The sequence below is a fragment of the Sapajus apella genome, unplaced genomic scaffold (assembly GCF_009761245.1).
Source record: "Sapajus apella isolate SASKATOON/1434 unplaced genomic scaffold, GSC_monkey_1.0 scaffold23, whole genome shotgun sequence".
Classification (NCBI taxonomy): Eukaryota; Metazoa; Chordata; class Mammalia; order Primates; family Cebidae; genus Sapajus; species Sapajus apella.
In genome coordinates this window covers 18,846,285-18,868,394 of record NW_022436963.1, presented here as the reverse complement: position 1 = coordinate 18,868,394, position 22,110 = coordinate 18,846,285, and the positions used below count along the sequence as shown (strand labels likewise).

At 39.3% G+C, this 22,110-nt stretch overlaps 1 protein-coding gene across 2 annotated transcripts in view; it reads left to right on the top strand.

Annotated features, from left to right (window-relative positions):
* SUCLG2 (succinate-CoA ligase GDP-forming subunit beta) overlaps nucleotides 1–22,110 on the top strand; it is a 279,639-nt gene that overhangs the window by 2,159 nt on the left and 255,370 nt on the right. The window contains exon 1 of one of the 2 annotated variants that reach the window (XM_032290422.1): nucleotides 8,305–8,421. The exons of the other annotated variant lie outside the window; for it this stretch is intronic. Within the exon in view, the coding sequence (XP_032146313.1) occupies nucleotides 8,320–8,421 (102 nt within the window). The 5' untranslated portion in view covers nucleotides 8,305–8,319. Of the gene's footprint in view, nucleotides 1–8,304; nucleotides 8,422–22,110 lie in introns of those variants that run through there. 2 annotated transcript variants of the gene reach the window in all.

The following is a 22,110-nucleotide window of genomic DNA, read 5'->3' as shown; positions in this document are numbered from 1 at the left end:
TTGGCCCAGACCTACTTTACACCATCAGGCCTTGTGAAAAACTGTTGTCTGTACAGAAATAAAAGACCCACTTTCAGCTTAGAGAAATAACTTTCACTGGTCTCTCAAAGATACCCGTAGAATGACATTTTATCTGCCGCCTCCGTAGTTAAATTTAACATTTGACACATATTCCTGATGCTTCGTGTCACTGAAGTTTTTTAAATTTTATTTTAACCTTTGCTCTTAACTTTTACTGTTTTGACTTTTGACTGATAAAGGGTCCACTTTAGTCATTTCTTATTTTTCTTTTAGTTTTTATTCAGCCCGTACCATTTGGTAGGACTGTTGGAGGCTCTGGGGTTTGAGGGTGGTGAACAAGGCAGGCAGAGTCTTTGGCCTTGTGATACTTTATTATTAATATTTTTGGGACAGAATGTCACTCTTGTTGTCCAAGCTGGAGTGCAATGGCACGATCTCAGCTTACTACAGTCTCCACCTCCTGGGTTCAAGTGATTCTCCTGCTTCAGCGTCTCGAGTAGCTGGGGTTACAGGTGTGCGCCACCAAGAGAGTAAGCCGGTATATGTATAACCAATAATGAAAATGATTTCAGCCAATGACAAATTCTATGAAGAAAATCAGTCAGGGTCATGGGATGGAGAATGAATAACGTCACAGCAGGGTAGCTGGATGTGAAGAAGAGACCTATTTAGACTGGGTGATCGGAAGAAACCTATTTGACATGCTGCTTTTTTTGTTTTGGCAGAATTTTTTATACTGAAATATAAGACATACTGAAACATGTACTTTTATAAATGAACACATTGATGAATTTTTATAAACTGAATGCACATACAGCTAACTAGGTACAGTTCAAGAAATTAATCATTTAACAAAACCCAGAGGCCCCCTGCTGCTCCTGCCTGTCACTATCTCCACTGTACAAAGGATAACTGGTCCCCTGACTTATAGCACTGGTTTTGTTCATTTTTGTACTTTATGTAAGTGGAATTATACATATGCATAGACATACTTGACATTGCTCAGCATTCTATGTAAGTGATCCTGGAGGTGGCCTTTTTGACATTGGAGCTGAGACCTGAGTGATGAAAGGTAGCCAGCCAGGTGAGACTGAGGGGAAGAGTGTATTAGGCAGAGCAGACAGCAAGAGCAAAGGCCCCAAGATGAGAAAAAGCTGGGCATGTCAAGGTAATTAAAGAGGGGGAAGGTGGTAGTAGACAAGGTCTGAGAGGAAGACAAGGGCCAAATCACATGGAGACCTGCAGGGTCTGGTAAGGAGTTTTCAGAGTTTTAAACCCTACAGAGACTGAATCCCAGTCCTGGCAGCTGAAGCCCAGGCATGTATGTACTATACATACCCCCTATTATAAATCTAGGTTAGTCTTGCTTTGAAACTTTTAGCAGACTGGTGTTCATTGAATTTAGCAGTAAGAATCTAACCATGGTTAGAAGTCTTCCCAAAGATCTAAATCCTGGTAGACAGGGGCCATATTGCTGTGTCCACATAGCCAAGTGAACAGTGTGTGCGGTACTTGGTGGTATAATATAGCAAGCTAGGCCCATGGTGGGCACAGAGATGAGTGCTGCCAGTCAAGTCTTAGGGGAAATGTTGACTGAGGGCACTGAGTTTAAAATGGTTCTTTGTAAGTCTAAGCACAGTGTCGTTGTCTCTTAGGGTATTTCCCCTCTTCAATGGCTAGGTGAAGTTCATGGAGCTTGCTCATAGGAGAAGCACTGCCTCTCAGGCCTCCAATTTTATTTTACCTTTTTTTGAGAGACAGTCTCACTCTTTCACTCAGGCTGCAGTGCAGTTGCACGATCTTGGTTCACTACAACCTCTGCCTCCTGGGTATAAGCGATTCTCCTGTCTCAGCCTCCTGAGTAGCTGGGACTACAGATGCACGCCACCATGCCTGGCCGATTTTTGTGTTTTTAGTAGAGATGGGGTTTCACCAAGTTGGCCAGGTTGGTCTCAAACTCCTGACCTCAAGCGATCTGCCCACCTGGGTCTCCCGAAGTGTTGAGATTACAGACATGAGCCACTGTGCCTGGCCAGGCCTCCAATTTTAGAATCATTGTTGTTTGTTTTCTATGCAGCCCAGAGCTTCTGTCCAGGAACTTACAGAGAAATGTATGTTGTCAAAGGAAATTGCTTAAACCCATACCCCTGCTGTTGTAAACTCAGAAAGAATGGCTTCTGCTTAATTTTCTGCTTTTATGGAAGTGGGAGGAGAAAGATGGATGCATGCTTTTATAAGTGAAGGACTAAAGGTTATGTGCAAGTTCTTATCAGCTAAATGAGGCTGTGGCGGCTGTATTGGAAGTTGTGACTTACCTATATCTGCCTTTTGCCTAGGAGAATAAATATCTGACTTTTTTCTTTTTGTTTAAAATGAAGTATAGCTACAATTTTGCTTTTAGGAAAGAGAATCCATCTCAAATAATTTAGATGCTAAACTATTGACCTTTGTTGTGGGGAAGACTGTTAAGTGATAGCTTGTGTCCCAAATTGGTTTTGTTTACTGTAAATGAGCCATTTCTTTTAGGGGTGAGAGAGTGAGTGAGTGCACAGACCCAAAGTAGTGAGAACTTTCCTGCCCTTGTACCCTGGCCTAGTTCTGCAGGCATAAAGCCAAGAAAGTCACTGAAATACGGCATATTTGGGGGAGGAAAAGAAATTATATAAGTGATCTCGGATCATTTGTCCTTCAACTCTGTTTACCACTCAATCTGCAATTGTCACTTGATGCATCACTTTCTGTTGCTTGATGGAAAAGTTTTACTTAAGAACTTGAGAGGTTTGGACATGTTTGAACAAATGTCAGTACTGTACACTAATGAAATTTGGAAATTAATCCTGAGAGTTTGCGAGGAAGGTGGAGGTGATGGAGAAGGCAGTCCAGGTGAATTCATGAGAGACAGAGGTGAGAGAGCAAGGGAAGAGTAGTTGTAGTGAGCAGTTGAGTATGGAGAATGGAGAAGCGGTGGGTAGCAAAAGTTGAGGGACAGTGGCACTTTGAGTATAAAAGGAAGTCTGAATGGGGCTGCAGAAAGCCCAGAACGCAGCAAGGAATAATTTAACCCCCACAACTGAAAATCAAACAAATATCATTTATGTAGCAAATATTTTCTGAATGCTTATTACAGCCCATGCTTAATAGAATGTTGGGCAGATAAATATGAGTGAGTGAATGCAGACAGGAAGAAGCTACATAGCTCCTACCCTCAGAGGGCGCACAGGTTCGACTGGTCTATAAACCCGTAGTTATACTAAAACATAGTGAGTGCGGCAGTTGAGCTGTGTTCTTAGCCTTATAAGACGCTGTTGACCTCTGTCAACCACTTTCCCCGTGTCGGCAGCACTATTCCCTCTGAAATTGCTCTCTCCATCAGCTTTCTGCTTCAATGTTGATTCTTCAGACGAGTTTTTCCCTAATTATCTTACCTAGCCCCCACTTTCCAGGGGTTATTCTGTGTACCCTTATCTGCTTTGCTCTTTGTAACACTTGACTGTACCTGGTAGTGTTATTTGTTTATCGGCTGTCTTCCTTTCTCTCCTACAAATGTTAAGAATGTATGCTCCACAGAGGCAAAGCGATACACCTTAATGTAACAACGTGAGCGATTCCCCAGCTGGCCTGAGTAGGTATTCAGTAAGCATTTGTGGTCTCAGTGAATGAGTGAAGTGCACAGAGAAGGGGGAGGCAGGTAAGGAACAGGAGAAGTTGAGGGGTGATGTGGCTGATTTCAGCAAATGAGGGAGAAGGAAGGGGCTGTAGAAATCCTAGTTGTGAAAGGGGCTTCATAAACATAGAACTATTCCTTGGGCATGTAATACGTAACAAGACTGTGTGAAGTAATCTCCATACATTATTTCTTTAACAACATCACAGCAAGGGAGATTTCACAGTCTCCATGTTTCATAGAAGCAGTAAGAGGCAGAGAGAGGCCACGTAGTCATTTACTTAAAATCACAGTGCCTATACTGATAAAGGACTTATGCTGTTAAATTATTAAGCTGTGTCACTAAAAGATCCCATTTGGGCTGAACTAGGCAGTTCAACTGATTGCTTACCTTTCCCCCTCTCTTTGCCCTTGAGTGACATTCACCTTGGGTCATGTGGACTTGTGCTGATGAAGCTGTGGTAATCAACTAGGCTTGGTTGCCCTCTCTGGACCCTTATCCACCTTCTTTCTTTGTCTTCACTATCTTGGAAACAGAGTAGTAGGGGAATTAAAGATATAAACTCTGGGTTCAAATTCAACAGAGTTCAAATTCTTATCTCCCATGTTCTTTCTCTGCAACCTGGAGCAAATTATTGAATCTGACTGAGACTCAACTTACTGTTGTTTGAAAAGGGGATCATTTGCACAGATGGTTACAAAGATTAAATAGATGGTGTTTAAGAGATTTAGCATATGACCCGATGGTGGGCCCAGGATGATGATTTTTTTTGCACTGAATTTGAAACTAAATTCCCTGGCCTTTTTTAAAGGCTTTGTTGAGCTAGAATAATTTTGCTTTCTCAGATTTAGTAAGCATTTATCATGTGCTGCCATCTCAGGGTTAGTCACTGGCTTGGTGCTTCCATACATTTTATTTCACTTAGTCCTTGCAGAAGCCATGTGAAATAGGAGTTATTGTTCCCAGTTTCCTTCTGGGGAATCTGAGGCTCAGAGGGGTAAAGGTCCACTTCCTGGGCTCTGATTATCTTCAGGATCCCACAGATGGGATGAACGTCTGGTGAGGCCTGAGATGTCAGTGGGGTGGTTCACATAGGGAACTTAATTATACGATCCTGGTTGTTATTCATTCCAGAAACATTTACATGTCTCACTGTTGACTTAGGACAGCTGCTGGACCTCGTGCATCAGGATTTGAGGTGAGGGAACACTTACAAAGAATTAGCAGTAGCCACAGCGTGAACCTAAGGCCAACCGGGACATGCCTTTCACTGTCTGCTTAGCACAAATGACTGCCCTCAGCGTTTCAAGAATGCTGGAGAAATTGTGAAATGTCATTGCCTTTGCAGAGTCGGCTTCGGGGGATGGCGTTGGGGGATGGAGTTTCCTGGTATTTTGAGTTCAGACTTTGATCAGTGTACTGAGTGTGGTCAGCTTTTACCCTTTCTAGAAATGATTCCAAAAGAAGAGGTCTTAGGCAGTAGCCGTGAATGCATAGATTTCTAACATTTACCTCTGAATAGTATTTTTATTTTAAAATTGGAGGGATTTGGTATAATATACGAATTGATAATGGAGACATGACAAAGCCCAAGGCATGGTCTGTGTAAGTTTGGGTCCTGTGGGTGGGAGTGGGGGGACTGACATCCCTTTTCTACCCCCATCCATTTCTCCCTGTGCTTGCTGTATTTCCATTTCTGAGCTGTCTTAGTTCAAAGTTGTGACTTGAGGGCACTAAGAACATTCAGGAGGGCTGCTTTGTAGAGTTTGAGGTGAGAGATGAGACCAGAGACAACAGCAAGGACAGCATTGCTGGTCCTGCTAGGCCTGGTAATGAAGCTAAGCTTGTTCTTGAGGAGGACAATGGGGAGCCATGGAAGGGTTTTAGATGGTGAAGTGGCAAGGGCAGTTTTATGCTTAGAGTACTCTTTCTGGGTATAGTGTGGAGAGGGTTGGAGAAATGCAAGAATGGAGATCATTCAGGTGACTTTGGCACTGATTCAGTGCTCTGACTCATTATACCAGGATACTAGACATACACCAGGTGTGGAATCACACTGCCCGGGTTTAACTCTTGCCTTCAGTACTCCGTAGCTTTGTGATCTTGTGAACATTACTTATATTTCATTGTAAAATCCTTTTTTTTTTTTTTCTTTTTCATATTTCAGTATCTCTGAAAGCCGGATTTATGTATTTATTTTTATTTATGATTTTTTAGACCAAGCCTCATTCTGTTGCCCAGGCTGGAGTGCAGTGGTATGATCTCGGCTCACTGCAACCTCTGCCTCCCAGGTTCAAGCAATTCTTCTGCCTCAGCCTCCCAAGTAACTGGTGTGCACCACCACACCTGGCTAATTTTTATATTTTTAATAGAGACGGAGTTTTGCCACATTGGCCAGGCTGGTCTTGAACTCCTGACCTCAGGTGATCTGCCCTCCCGGGCCTCCCAAAGTGCTAGGATTACAGGTGTGAGCCACCGTGCCTGGCCTAGACAGTTTTGTTATGATCTCAGTAAAAACTAGTTCTGAAGAGAGAATTATTAAGTAGGAAAATAGGTATCATGGGAATATATCTCTTTCATCCAAATAGTCAAGTGTTTCCCAAACAAATATAGACAGCGGGCTTCCTATGGGCCCACAATACTTCCTCAGCTTTGTTTGGAACAGTAATCTGGGCTGAAATAACCCAGTGTCTCTTGGTTCTCTTCCACTTTATGGTTTCCAAAGGGGATGATTTGTTTGGGCCCATTTGTCACTACTCAGTAAGGAGCGCCCCTATGGAGTAGGGCTTCCTTCAGGTCTCTCATGGAGGCTGCTGGCTTCCTCAGGCTGCCTTGGCTTGTACGTAGGTCAGCTGCAGTCAGCTAGGACTAAGGTAACGGGGTTCATTCTACTCAAACCATTCCAAGGGAGATCATATATGTGTTGCCTAAAACTGGGATATGTTGGAGAGTAAAGAGGGGCACCATTAATACTTCTACCAGGACAGTGGGCAAAAGGACTGGAATCAAGACTGCCTGGGTTCAAGTCTTGCTTTTAAAGCATAGTAGATTTGTGATTTTGTGAAAATTGCTTACATATTTTATTGTAACACACTTTTTCACATTTCCACCTCTCTGAAATGTTGACGTCTTTACGCTGGTGTCATAGATTGATTGGCAGGTTTTTCTGCCCAAGGATACATAAAACTGGTACATGTTACAATTGTTGGTGACTTAAATTTGATGAAACTTGGTAATTTCCCTGTGCCTAGCTATCTCATCTGCAGAATGGGGAGAGTTGTATTATTTTACACCTCTGGGCCCAGAGTTGTATTGAAGATTAAATGAGCTTCATGCGTATAGTCTTAGCAGTGTGTCCTACAGTATCTTGTAAGTATTGGTTTTGGTATTATTACCACTAAATTAAACATCAGACTTTTTATTTTCATAAAAAGTCTCCTTCAGTATTTTCCTTGTCATCTCCTCAAATCCCCTCAACCCCATGACTAGAAAGGAAGATTAAAAGCAAAGTAAGCCCAGAGTAGAGAATTAGAAGTCAAGGTGGGAAAATGACTTGGAAGAAGGGAGAGAGAAAGAGACTCCCTGTAATGAATGCCTTGTGTGTGCTCAGAAGTGGAGGAATCAAATAAAATCTACTGGGAAAAGGCCTTTCTTGTGCCCATAGCATTGATTGGAAGTAGGGATCAGCATTTTAGCTTTACCAGAAAATATTAAGGTTTTCTCCTTATCAATGGAGATCTCTTCACATTTTTATAAGGAACTATTTTTTATTCTTTGCTTTTTCTCACTGGCTTCAGCATGTACTCTCTAACCTGTTGTTGAGATGCTGTATTATACCACCTGGACTTAAAGGACTTCTTTGAGTTAGTAAGTCCTTTCCTCCCTTTGAAAAGAAGCAGGGAAACCAGTTCTCATATGCATTCTCATTCCAGCCTAAGGGCTTACGTAGTAGGCCTTTAATAAGTAATACGAAGAAAGCAGAGAGTTATTACTTGTTTTTGATTAAGGGAATAAACTATTAATATTGAGTGTTTCTTTGTTAAGATTCAGGGCTCTTTTAAAATGAAGTATCATTAAAATTGAAAGCCAACAATACAGGGAAAAATGAATTTTTCAGTTTTTAACTTTTTTATAATTACCATGGAAAAAATATATGTGCTATTTGGCACTTTAGAAAAACTAAGTACATTTTGAGATGGTGAAGTTGTAAACAGATTATCCTCATGAATTTTAAAATGATGCAGAAGGACTGAATGGCTGAGTGTTGAGTAGAATGGTTGGAAATGGAGGCAGAAGGCTTGTGATTGGTCCTAGGGGCTGGGCCTGAGGGCACTTTTAGGATTAGAGTCTCAAATCTAACACTCACAGCATAGCATGTTAAGAGTGTGTAATGGATTCTTTTATTTTTTTTGTTTGATGTGAGTTTATGATAAGGCTTTTATGAGCAGTATAAAATAGATTTTATGACTATTTTATATAAAATATAATTTTAATATGGAGGGAACTTAAACTTTATAGGAAGGCAAGAGAAAAATACTAAATTTTCTTTCTGTTAAAGGGCCCCAAGTGAGAATATTTAGTGGTGGTATTTCATTTTGCTTAATATTGGCAGTATATCAGTGATGTTACGCTTATGGTAATCCGAGAGTCACAGTGTTCTTTCTTGAAGATGTTTTGTCCTGTGCCACAGGATGAATCAATCTCCTCCTGCACACTTCAGAATCCTTCTTTTCAGGTCGGTAGAATCTTCTTCCTGGAATTTTGACCTTTCAAAAAAGCAACATTGTCACAATTTAGGTAAAGTTAATTATTCACAAAACACTTTTAGGTTTTGTGAATGACTTTTAGGGTGTTGAGGGAGGTGGCAGAGGAATTGCTTTTTTGATTATAAATTGGGACCATTAAATGCCTTTTTTTTTTGTCTCTGAAACCTTGTTTTTGCTTTCAAAACCTTCTGAAGGTACTAAAAAATATGAATGTGTATATCATTTAATTTAAAATTTTTGTTTTGCATTTATTATTGTAGTAAAATATACATGACATAAAATTGACCATTTTAACAATTTTTGCCATTTTTACCATTTTAACTATAATCTGGCGTTAAGTATTATATATTCATATTGTTATGCAGCTATCACCTACATCCATTTCCTGAACTTATTTATCCTCCCCTACTAAAACTCTGTAACTATTTAACACTAACTCCCACATCTCCCCATCCCCTAGGCCCTGCCAACCACTGTTCTACTTTTATCTCTGTGAATTTGACAACTCTAGGAACCTTATCTAAGAAGACTCATATTATACGATTCTTTTATATATATATGTATATTTTATTGCACTTTAGGTTCTGGGGTACATGTGCAAAACATGCAGAATTGTTGCATAGGTACATACACGGCAATGTGGTTTGCTGCCTCCATACCCCCGTCACCTATATCTGGCATTTCTCCCCCTGTTATTCCTTCCCAACCTCCTTACCCCTTGCTGACCCTCCCCTATTCCCCCACAACAGACCCCAGTGTGTGGTGCTCCCCTCCCTGTGTCCATGTGTTCTCATTGTTCAACACCTGCCTATGAGTGAGAACAGGCAGTGTTTGGTTTTCTGTTCTTGTATCAGTTTGCTGAGAATGATGGTTTCCAGATTCATTCATGTCCCTACAAAGGACACAAACTCATCATTTTTTATGGTTGCATAGTATTCCATGGTGTTTATGTGCCACATTTTCCCTGTCCAGTCTGTCATCGATGGGCATTTGGGTTGGTTCCAAGTCTTTGCTATAGTAAACAGTGCCGCAATGAACATATGTGTGCATGTGTCTTTGTAATAGAATGATTTGTAATCCTTTGGATATATACCCAGTAATGGGATTGCTGGGTCAAATGGAATTTCAATTTCTAGGTCCTTGAGGAATTGCCACATAGTCTTTCACAATGGTTGAACTGATTTATACTCCCATCGACAGTGTAAAAGTGTTCCTATTTCTCCATATCCTCTCCAGCATCTGTTGTCTCCACATTTTTTGATGATTGCTATTCTAATTGGCATGAGATGGTATCTCAATGTGGTTTTGATTTGCATTTCTCTAATGACCAGTGATGATGAGCATTTTTTCATATGTTTGTTGGCCTCACGTATGTCTTCTTTTGATCAAAAGTGTCTGTTTGTGTCCTTTGCCCACTTTCAAATGGGTTTGTTTGTTTTTTCTCTTGTAAATCTGTTTTAGTTCTTTGTAGATTCTGGATATCAGCCCTTTGTCAGATGGGTAGATTGCAAAAATTTTTTCCCATTCTCTTGGTTGCCAGTTCACTCTAATGACTTTCTTTTGCTGTGCAGAAGCTCTGGAATTTAATTATATCCCATTTGTTTATTTTGGCTTTTGTTGCCATTGCTTTTGGTGTGTTAGTCATGAAGTCCTTGCCTATGCCTGTGTCCTGAATGATTTTGCCTAGGTTTTCTTTTAGGGTTTTTATGGTGTTGGGTCTTATGTTTAAGTCTTTAATTTATCTGGAGTTAATTTTAGTGTAAGGTGTCAGGAAGGGGTCAAGTTTCTGCTTCCTGTACATGGCTAGCCAGTTTTTCTAACACCATTTATTAAACATTGCTTGTTTTTGTCAGGTTGGTCAAAGATCAGATGATTGTAGATGTGTGGGGTTGCCTCTGAGGCCTGTGTTCTGTTCCATTGGTCTATATCTCTGTTTTGGTACCAGTACCATGGTGTTTTGATTACTATCGCCTTGTAGTATAGTTTGAAGTCAAGTAGCATGATGCCTTTAACTTTGTTTTTGCTTAGAATGTCTTGGGTATGTGGGCTCTCTTTTGGTTCCATATGAAGTTTGAGGTAGTTTTTTCCAGTTCTGTGAAGAGGGTCATAGGTAGTTTGATGGGGATAGCATTGAATCTATAAATTACTTTGGGCAGTATGGCCATTTTCACAATATTGATTCTTCCTAACCATGAGCATGGAATGTTTTTCCATCTGTTTGTGTCCTCTCTTATTTCCTTGAGCAGTGGTTTGTAGTTCTCCTTGAAGAGGTCCTTTACATCCTTTGTTAGTTGTATTCCTAGATATTTTATTCTCTTTGTAGCAATTGTGAATGGCAATTTGTTCTTGATTTGGCTCTCTTTAAGTCTGTTATTGGTGTATAGGAATGGTTGTGATTTCTGCACATTGATTTTGTATCCTGAGACTTTGCTGAAGTTGCTTATCAGTTTAAGGAGATTTTGGGCTGAAACGATGGGGTCTTCTAAGTAAACAATCATGTTGTCTGCAAATAGAGACAATTTGAATTCCCCCTTTCCTAATTGAATACCCTTTATTTCTTTTTCTTGCCCGATTGCTGTGGCTAGAACTTTCAATTCTATATTAAATAGGAGTGGTGAGAGAGGGCATCCTTGTATAGTGCCAGATTTCAAAGGGAATGCTTCCAATTTTTGCCCATTCAGTATGATATTGGCGGTGGGTGTGTCGTAAATAGCTTTTATTATTTTGAGATACATTCCATCGATATCTAGTTTATTGAGAGTTTTCAGCATAAAGGGCTGTTGAATACTATAGTGATTCTTTTACGACTGGCTTATTTCATTTAGCATAATGTCTTCAAAGTTCACCCATGTTGTGGCAGGTGCAAAAATTTCCTTCCTTATTCTGAATAACATTTTACAATATGTATATGTATAATTTTGTTTATCCATTAACTTGTCAGTGGATACTTGGGTTGCTTTTCCTTTTTGGCTATATGAATAATGCTTCTGTGAGTATTATTCATACTCATGTGCTGAATACATGAGTATTCAGTGGATGTATACCTTATGTTAACATTCACCCAAGTTGGAATGTTGTTTGATATGTAGCTTGGGCTACATTTTCAGTTTCCCATGTCTGATTAAAATGTCTATTAAGAAATATCTTTTCTGACAATATTTCTGTTACATATTCTTATTCATTTATTCTTTCAGTGGGTATTTGTCAAATGCAGCACAGGTATACTATTAGACCCAGTAGATGATAGGTTTGTAGGAAGCTTGGGGTTATGAGACAGTTGCTGCCTTTTAGGAACCTACAGTCTAGTTTGTTGGAAACTGATGATAAATGGGCAATTACAGTGAGATGTCTTTGGTGTTGGGAGAGCACCTCAGCCCTCTGGGGATACTGTAACTCCTCACTAAAGGCATTTCGATTTGTTCTCTGCTTCCACATCCATTCCTGCACTGAATGTAGGCCGAGGATAAAACCTTAATTACACAGCCTGGCAGACAGAAATGGCGTCACCAGAAAGCAAACCAGTTTTACCGTATGCTAATTGATGTAAACAAGAGTTTAAATTTAGCATACTTCAGGTCACAGAAACATCACCAAACTTCCAAAGACCTAAAACACCACTACTATTAAACACTGAACTAAATGTAAACTCTACATACATTTCCAAAAGATTAATAAAAACAAGTAAGATAATGATTTACCTAGTTTCTGGTCATCATTGAGTGACGGTGGTCATAGTAGTTGTGATTTAAATCACAGAATAAATGTTTGCAAAGTGAAAATGCTAGGGAGCACCTCTTTTCACCACCAAGTTCAGGAACAAACACAACCACTGAGTAGTTTTGGACCATGTTGTTTAGTGTCTTGCATTTGTATGATTTTTGTAGACTTGATGAATGTTTATTTGACAGTCATTTATATTCATTCATTTATTCATTTCATTTCATTCCAGTTCATTGTCACAGGTGGCAGATGCCCATCCCAGTAGCTCTGGGAGCAAGGCAGGAACTTGTTTGCCAGGAACCAGGATGCCATTCACCTGCAGGGTGCCAACACACACACACACACACACACACACACACACACAATCCTTTTCTGTTGGACTCACCTATGCAATAGCTATTAATAGTGCCTGGTAACCTGAAGTGAAGCACATGTAAAAATAGACACCGGATGTTTATCAAGCACATTCTGTGGGCCAGGCTTGGTGTTGTGCACTTGAGGAGGATTATCACATAAGTATTCATGGCAGCCCTAGGAGGTAGGCGTTGTTATAGCCATTGCTAAGCTCATTTTATTTTATTTACTTATCTATGTAGATATGGGGTCTTGCTGTGTCACCCAGGCTGGAATGCAGTGGCAAGATCGTGTAACAACTCACTGCAGCCTTGAACTTCTGGGTACAAGGAATCCTCTGTTCTTAGCCTCCAGATTAGCTGGGACTACAGGTCCATGCCACTATGCTTGCCTAATTATTTTGTAGAGACAAGGTCTTGCTTTGTTGCCCAGGTTAGTCTCCAAATTGTGGCCTCAAATGATTCTCCAACTTCAGCCTCCCAAAGAGCTGAGATTACAGGTGTGAGCCACTGTGCCTAGCTGCTAAGCCCATTTTTAAGAGGAGCAAACTGTGACTCAGAGATTTTAAGCAACTTTCTTGTTGTCACAGCTGTTGTCCTGCACATCTACTCAGGATGCCACTCACATGGGTCCACTGAATTATGCCTGATGATGGGTGGAATTATGTCCCCACAAAATTCCTATGCTGAAATCTAATCTTCAGTATCTTAGTATATGACCTAATGTAACTTGATTTTCTCTTCTCCAAAGGAGATAGTTAGAGGAAATCAAGTTAAAACGAGGTCATTAGGGAGGGCCCTAATTCAGTATGACTGGTGTCCTTTTAAAAAGAGAAAATTTATACTCAGGCACATACACCCAGGGAGAAAGCCACATGAAGATGAAGGTAGTGATGCTTTTGCAAACCAGGCACACGAAAGATTGCCTGTGAACCACCAGAAGCTGGGAGAGAGGCATGGACCAGATTATCCCTCAGAAGAAACCAACCCTTCCTGACACCTTGACCTCAGACTTTAAGCCTCCTAAACTGTGAGAGAACACCTTTCTTTTGTTTCAGCCACCCAGTACGTGGTACCTTGTATGCCAATCCTAGGAATGCCAATACATCAGTGAACTCTTTGTGTTCTGTGCATTTGTGAAGAATGAGAGCGACAAAGTCATCCTATTGTTATTATGAAAATAGTTTTCACCTCACAGACTGCCAGAACCATCCTGCACGGAGACAGTGTGGGTGTGATTGATTTTTTTTTGATCAAACGTGAAATTGTAGGTTGGTGCAAAAGTAATTGTGGTTTTTAAAATTTGTTATTTTGCACTAACCTAATATGTGACCAGGTAAGCCTTTGCTTTTTCACCTAGGCACTTCTGGAGTCTCTGAGCTTATGCTGGAGATGCATGCTTTTCTGGTGAACCATGGCCATGAGTTCTTTTGCTTTAAGCTTCCTGCACTTGTTTTCCAACCAAAACTTGTTTCCTACACCTTATTCACATGTGTTGGATTTGAGAAGCTCTGACCATTTCTGCAGGTGAAATCAATCAAATTGCAAATGAGACAAATATTCCGAGAAATGGGGGAACGGGACACAGGTTTGATGTCAGTTACCTAATAGGAGCTCTAGAAATATTTTAAACAATAGCAAGAGATTGGAATAAATGCAAAGTCTTATTCAAATGTATCAATTTTGGTATTTTTTTTAAATTTTACTTTTAAAGAAATCCAGCAACCTCATTATTGTTTTTAATCTCACTTGGTTTTTAGCCATTCTCTTTATTCAGACAGCTCACCCAAGGTTAAACAAAAACACTACATTTTAATGCCTATGTTATAGGCCTTTTGAAAAACAGTTTTGTAACTTAATTCAGCTGATTTTGTAATCAGAAGCATAACACCAAGCACTGTTTTTCTTCAGCAGTGTAAAGTTGAAATTTAAGAATCATCAGCATGCAATCAAAAGCTGATTATAAATGAACAATAATGAACATAAAAGTGAAATTGCTTCTGAGGGTTCTAATGAAAGAAAAAAAGGAGCAATAGCAGTAGTTGAAAAGGGAGCGTGATCAAAAGTGGGTACGAGTATGCTAGTAAGCAAATAGCTGAAAATTAGCCAGCAATAATGTTCGATGAAATGCTCAACGAGTTTTGGGAAGAATGGAGAAGACAAACATTATGAGAGAGTAAAAAAGTCTATATAATCGTGTAGATTTACTGCTGTAGATGAAGTCATCTAGGAACAGTTACAGTGGGTTTTAGGAATGAGTCATATCTCTGTTCTAGATGCAGGCAGATGGTATGCAGAGAAAAGGTTCAGTTGTGCCTGTTTCTGGCCCACTGATAACAAGGTGGCTTTAGGGAAGAGACTTGGTTTCCTTACCAACCTCTGCTTAACATTTATTGTACGTCTATCATGTATCAGGGATTATGTATGTGCTGGATACTTGCTTAACTTTGCAAAATGGCTGTTGAAACAGTGCTGCCCAGAGCGTGGGACGCATGCATCCACTGGCAGCAGAGTTTAGGTAACGCGGGGATGCAGCATACAATCCCAGTGAGTCACATAGTGCTGAATTCACTGTTACTCTCTTGGAACCTTAGGATTTTGTCATGGAGAAATTTTCAGTTTTGTGTTTGTGTGCTTTTAAGATCTTCAGCTTAGGACTTTGTACCTCGAATAATCAGAATTGAATCTTTTTGTTTGTTAATTATACTACTGTTTCCTTCTACTTACACAAACAGTATAGATAGTGATGTAAAATTTCCTCTATCCTTAAGTTAAAATAAGCATCATGAAGAAACTGATTCTGGTATTAGTGTTCTCTAGATGTAGCAAGGGTTGTGTATGAGTGATTCTTGTTTGGGGAACCTTGGACCATAGGACCCTAAGACTTTTCTTATTGTTCTCTGGTCACATATCCTGAGAAAAGGATTCATGTGAAAGTGATTTTCAGGGGAGGTATTCTCAGAAAAACCCCAAAGGGGTTTGGAGAAGTTGAAGGGAAGGAGGCTGAGATAGGTGTGTTATTAAACTGAGTCCCAAAGAGGGTAACTTTGCTTAATTTCACAGGACAGCTATGGAAGCCGTGTAGGTTACACCTCAGAGTTGTAGTTGGGGGCGAGAGAGTTGAAGTATTTACAGACCCTCATTAAGGTTCCTTAAGGGCATGTCGTCTTCAGTGTCTCAAGACAAAGACCTGCCTGGGCTGCTCTTGAGAGTAAAAGTACGCAGTGAGTCTGCATAAACATGGTGGAGCGATCTGAAGGATGGAGCGCTGAGAGCGTCTGCTGCAAGGCTCTTCCATGGCCACTGTGACATGTAAGCCACTTCCTAGCTTTGTGCGTCCCTTCTGTGCCTCATCTAGCATAAAGTAATAGTAGTACTGCTTCAGGGCTTTTTGTGATGTTTAAGTAGCAGGATCATTGACTTCACATTTTTCTTCTAAATCTATTCACGATTAAAAAATATTTAAATCCATGTTTGAGCCCCTCTGTAAGTAATAGTGTCCATGAAATTATGGGCTTGGAAATTATTGATACATATACATTTTTTTCTAATGTACATTACAATAAATTACATAGAAGAAAGCCTTGATAGAGCTTTCTTTAGAAACATGCCAGGAACTGTTATCTGTTAATTGAAGCCAGCTCTTCTTTTCTCTGGACACATGGCTGTGCGGAATCTCCCAGCTTGTCTTGCAGCTGGACAAGGCCATGAATAGCTCTAGACCGAAAGAAGGTGAGTAAAGAGCTGTAGGTCAGTCCAGCTTATAAACAACTCCTGTATGTTTCCTTTATGTTTTTTCCTTTCCTGTTAGGTGGTGATGACTAAGTTGATTTGGAAGCCATGTGGTTAGGATGGCAGAGACTCTGTGGAGGAGAGCTGTCCTACCTACATAGTCACCTTTCCAGGACTGTGATTTTAGCAAGAAGGATGGTTGTGTTGTGTTGAGCTACTTTATGTTTGGGCTTATTTGTTGCTGTAACCTGTTGTGCGTGAATTGATACACAGCTTAGAAAATGTTGAGTAAAATCATATATCATGTGACTTTGAGTCAATCAGTTTATCTTTCTGAACCTCAGTTTCCTCAGTTGTGGATTGGGAATAATTAGAGATGAGGACTTGTGAATGAACTTTGAAGAGCTCTGCATAGACAGGAGATGGCTATGGTCTTTCACTTGTGGTTCTAAAGACTAAGGATTGAGGGTACTGTACCTTTCCAACTGGCTTCAGAAGGGGAATGCCATTTGGCTGCCATTGTCGTCTCTGAGATTTCTCTAAAATTTAACCATGTTTCTGGGTTCCTATTTCGTTGTGACCCCTGTTACGCTAAGTTTGGTAAACTAGAAGGACAGACGAAGAACAGCATTTGCCTCAGTATGGTGCACAGACTGCTGATGGCAGGCACCAAGAATGATTTTAGGGATATCCTGGTGAACATTTATGTGTAATAGTAATGCATTGTATATTATGAAAAGCATTCTAATTTTGTGATTTCATAAATACTTATTGCTTAGGATGAGGCTAAAGTAGGTATTTAAGTAAAAACCATAGGCGGTAGACTTAAGTAAACAATTGTACCTGTGGTAAGCATCTGTTGTGAAAATTGCTAAAGTGGGTATGTGAGTGACCTGAAGTTTGGGAGGCACTAAGATAGGAAGAGTCCAATATATACCATCGTTTTATATTGAATTAACTGTATTTTAGTTCATTTCAGCAAGTAATATTTGAATATTTACTATGATCTTGGAACATTTTTAGGCACCAGGATCCAAAAGTTCAAAGCTTATTCTTTGTGCATTGTCTTTTATTTCCCACTGGAAAAAAAGTAGAGATTTTTGTTTGTTGTTCAGATGACATAAGTACTATTAAGAAAAATAAGGCAGAAAGAAGAGGAAGGGAATGTGAGTAATGAGTTGTACCTTTAATTAGGGTTGCCAGGGAAGTAGTCATTCATCAGGTGGTATTTGAGCAAAGATATGAAGGAGGCGAAAGAGTGAGCCATGGGGAAATCTAGGGCAAGGTTGTTCCAGACAGAGGGAGCAGGAAGTGCAGAGGCCCTGAGATGGGGGCATGTGCCTGGTATGTTTCAGTAACAAGCAGCCAGTATATCTGGGAGGGAATGAGTAGGGGAAGAGAGGAATTTGGAGAGATGGGCACATAAGATCCTTTCAAGTTCATCATTAGCTTGTTTTTTTTTTATTGCTGAGTTGTATTCCTTGGTATGAATATACCACAGTTCTTTGTTGTTTTTTTTTAAACCATCTCCTCACTGAAGGACATTTTGTTTACTGTAGTTTGTGGCTGTTACAAATAAAACTGCTGTAACAGTCATGTAGAGGTGTTTGCTTGGACAAACATTTTCATTTCTCTGGGATAAATGCCCAAGAGTGTAATTGCCAGGTCATTTTTTTAAGTGTATGTTTAGCTTTTTAAGAAACTGCCAAACAGTTTTTCAGAGTGGCTCTTCTATTTTTGTCCCTACCAGCCCCAGCCATGTCTGAGAGATCCAGTTTCTCCACATCCTTGCCAGCATTTGATATTGTTACTTTTCTTATTTTTAGTTTCAACTGTCCTAATTGGTCTATAGTGATATCTTATTGGTCTTAATTTGCAACTAATTGCTAGTGATGTTGAACATCTTTCTGTGTGCTTATCTACCATCTGCCATATGTTCTTCACTGAAATGTCTCTTTATATCTTTTGCCCATTTTCTAATTAGATTGTGTTTTCATAATGTTGAATAGTAAAAGTTCTTTAAATATTCAGTTTGCTAGTCCTTTGCCAGATGTGTGGTTTGCAGATATTTTCTCCCAGTCCGTTGTTTCTTTTCATACTCTTAATAGAGTTCTTTCACAGAGCAAAAATTTTAAGTTTTGATGAAGTCCAATTTATCTATTTTTTGAGGGATCAAAGACTTTCATGTCATGTCTAGGAACGCTTTGTCAAGCCCTAGATCAACAACATTTTCTCCCATGTTATTTTCTAAAAGTTTTCGTAGTTTTATACTTAAATCCATGTTTCATTTTGAATTAATTTATATATAAGGGGGGAGATTAGATTGAAGTTAACTTTGTTTTGCTTGTGCATATCCAGTTCTTCCTGCATCATTTGTTAAAATGCCTTCCTTCCTCCATTGAATTTATTTTGCTTAGAAAGTTTTTAATTCTTTTGATGGAATTCTAGGATTTTAGAAACAGTAGGTGTCTTGTATCCTCTCCCACATGATAAAGCAGCTGAATTAGAGAGAAGTTAAATGTGGGAGACCACCTTTGCTGCTTATAACAAAGCTTTGATTTCCATTCCAGGGTACTTCCACTGTCTACTTCTAATAAAGTAAATATATATACTTGGATCTTTGCATGTATTTTGTTTTTGGTGTAAACTCAGGGGTTTGGTGTCTCTATGTGGCATTGCTTGGATTTTAAGATTTTTTGAGTCAAGGACCATTTGTGATTCTGGGAAATGAAATTGAATTTGACTTAATATTCCCATGGACTCAGGACTAATAAAGCCAGACTGAGCTCTTCTGTCTATCTGCATTAAAAATGACTCTCAACTGAGCACTGTGGCTCATGTCTGTAATCCCAGCACTTTGGGAGGCTGAGGCGGGTAGATCATGAGGTCAGAAGATCGGCTAACATGGTGAAACCCCGTCTCTACTAAAAACACAAAAAATTAGCAGGGTATGGTGGCATGTGCCTATAGTTTCAGGTACTTGGGAAGCTGAGGCAGGAGAGTCGCTTCAACCCAGGAGGCAGAGGTTGCAGTGAGCCATGGTCGCGCCACTGGACTCCAGCCGGGGCGACAGAGCAAAACTCTGTCTCAAAGAGAGAGATTACTCTCAAAATTTGGTATTTGCTGAAATCAGTTAATATAATTTCTTTTTGGAAGCGTTTTTTTCCTGCAATTTTGAAGTATAATGGACCCCAGGAACCTGGAGAATGTAATCATGTGATAACCTCAGTAATGTTTACAGCATGTTGATTGAATAAAAAATGCTGAAATGGCTTTGGATGGTTGGTAATAATGGATTTACTTCTCTCAAGTTCCTTTCTGTGGGTCTTTTAGGAAAAAAATTTGATAGAAGCTTGAGTTTTCTTGACTTCTTCAAGAATAGGGAAAAAACTGTACATGGGGAAAACAATGTACATGTTGATTGCAATTCTACTTCCATGGTGGTTTATAGGATTTTAGGATGGTAAAGAACTTTGGAAATGATTAGGTCCTAATACAGAAGCTAAGACCATTTTGTGTGGGCAATAAAAACTTGTATACTGTCCCTGGGAATATAAATGCATGTGGGTTTTTGTTTTGTTTTGTTTTGTTTTGTTGTGTTTTCTTTTTACACTAGAGTATGGCTGTTATACTGAATCAAATTGGTGTTTCAAAGACTTTCATTCAGCTTTTATAACAAATACTGTAACTAAAACAAATACTATAACTATAATATATAGCTTGGTGGGTTATAAACATAGGCTTTCAAGGTACGACTCTCTGAGTTCTAATCATAGCTCTGACTTTGTTAGCTGTCTTCTGTTGTGAAGACAGACTGTCCTGTGTGTATAGTAAGTGCTCAATAAATGTTAATTATGGTGATGGTATTACTAGTACTCATTTGGTTAGTAATGATAATTATAATACACTTTGGTCTTTAATAAGTTGAACATATCGATTTTTCTGATATATCATTTTACATATTGGCATGCTGTAAGATTGGATTACATGGTATGCTTTCTTAAAATAACAGGCTAAATAATAGGTGATGAATATCACACAGAACTTACCAGTAAGCTGGTCTTCCACATTTAACTTTTCCGTAATTCAGTTGTTTTGTCAGGTAAGAAATGACATCAAGACAGCAAACAGTTCTAAAATCCTAGAATTTCATCAAAATACTTAAAAGTTTTCTAAGCAAAATCAATTCAATGGAAGAAAAATAGCATTTCAACAAATAATGCAAGAGGAACTGGATATGCATAAGCAAAGAAAGTTAACTGCAACCTAACTCACCAGTAAGCTGGATTCTTACTTTCCATGAGACTCTCTCCAGGTCATCAGAAGGGTGTTACAGAGAGTAATCTTGGTACCACATTGTATATGTACAGCCTTCACATCTTTTTCCGAACTATTATAGGCCTCATTCTCTTTCCTCTTACTGCCTGTAGACTTACACGCAAACACAAATCCCCATGTTCTTGCCACACTGAACTATGTGAGGTCCCTTCAGACACTGGACTTGGATGTTGCACGTTAAGTTTCCTATACTGGAAATGCCTTTTGCTAACATCTCTCCATTTTGTCTCTGGGATTCAGCCTAAATAGTACTTCTCATTATGTGTTTCCCTAACTCCCCATCCCCTCTCAGCAGTGGCCAAGTCTGTTTCATCTTTCTGTCTCCAGCATCTAGCACATGGTGGTTTTATAGAATGATGATGGCAAGTTGCAGGTTAGCAGAGGCTTACATTGAACTGAAGGCAAGGAATCTTCTGCTTTTGATGAATGATTAGTAACTTTAACTTATCCAGAAGAAAATTTAGGCAGCTGGATGGCATCATCAGAACTTGAAAAGTTGAGAGAATAATTTCATTTCTCATTTAATGAAAAAGTGCTCATGAAAAACTAATAAAAATTTAATTGAAAGAATAATCAATATTACTGCCAGCCATCCCTACCCCAACCCTATTTGAAATATGAGTTGTTTCATTCTTTTACCTGAGGAGCTCTTTAATGGGTGATATTTAGAGTAGTATGGAGAAGTTAAGATTTGATGGTTCAATATCATTTCTTAGTTTCCAGGGCTGCTAAACTTCATGCTATACCACAAGTTAGTATTTATTTTCTGTTTTATTTACATCTATTAGCATACTTTTCTATACAGTACAGTTTATTATACTAAGCGGCAATATTGCAAACAAACATAGACATAGCTGGAGAAGCTTTTGTTTCTAATATGAGGTCAGTTATTTAGAGGACATAGAACAATTTGAACTCCATTTTGTTCTTGTTATTGTTCTAACTTTAGTTTTGTATTTTTGTTTCAAGAGATTACCTGATGTCTACTGACGTCTTAGTTAATTTCATGGTATCGAATGAAGGAATGAATGACTCAATAAGAAACTATATGATAGGACAGCAGAGCCAGCATCTAGTCTTTTCTAAAATATTTCATTTGTTTGTATATGAAAACAAATTATTTAAGAGGAAACCTTTTGATTAAAAAATTCTTCTTGCTTTGTCATTATCTGTATATTTTATCCCCCTTTGTCCTGAAATTCTGACTTTTTCTGTCACTAGTCTGTTAAGTTTTTATTGACCTTCTCAAAATAGGATGTCTTCTAGCTTGACAGGTAGCAAGTGGCTTTATACTGAATCTTCAATTCTGCTAGGAATTTCAGATTTTTTTTAAAAACTGTTTTTGGGCCGGGCGCGGTGGCTCAAGCCTGTAATCCCAGCACTTTGGGAGGCCGGGGCGGGTGGATCACGAGGTCAAGAGATCGAGACCATCCTGGTCAACATGGTGAAACCCCGTCTCTACTAAAAATACAAAACATTAGCTGGGATTACAGGCACGCGCCACCATGCCCAGCT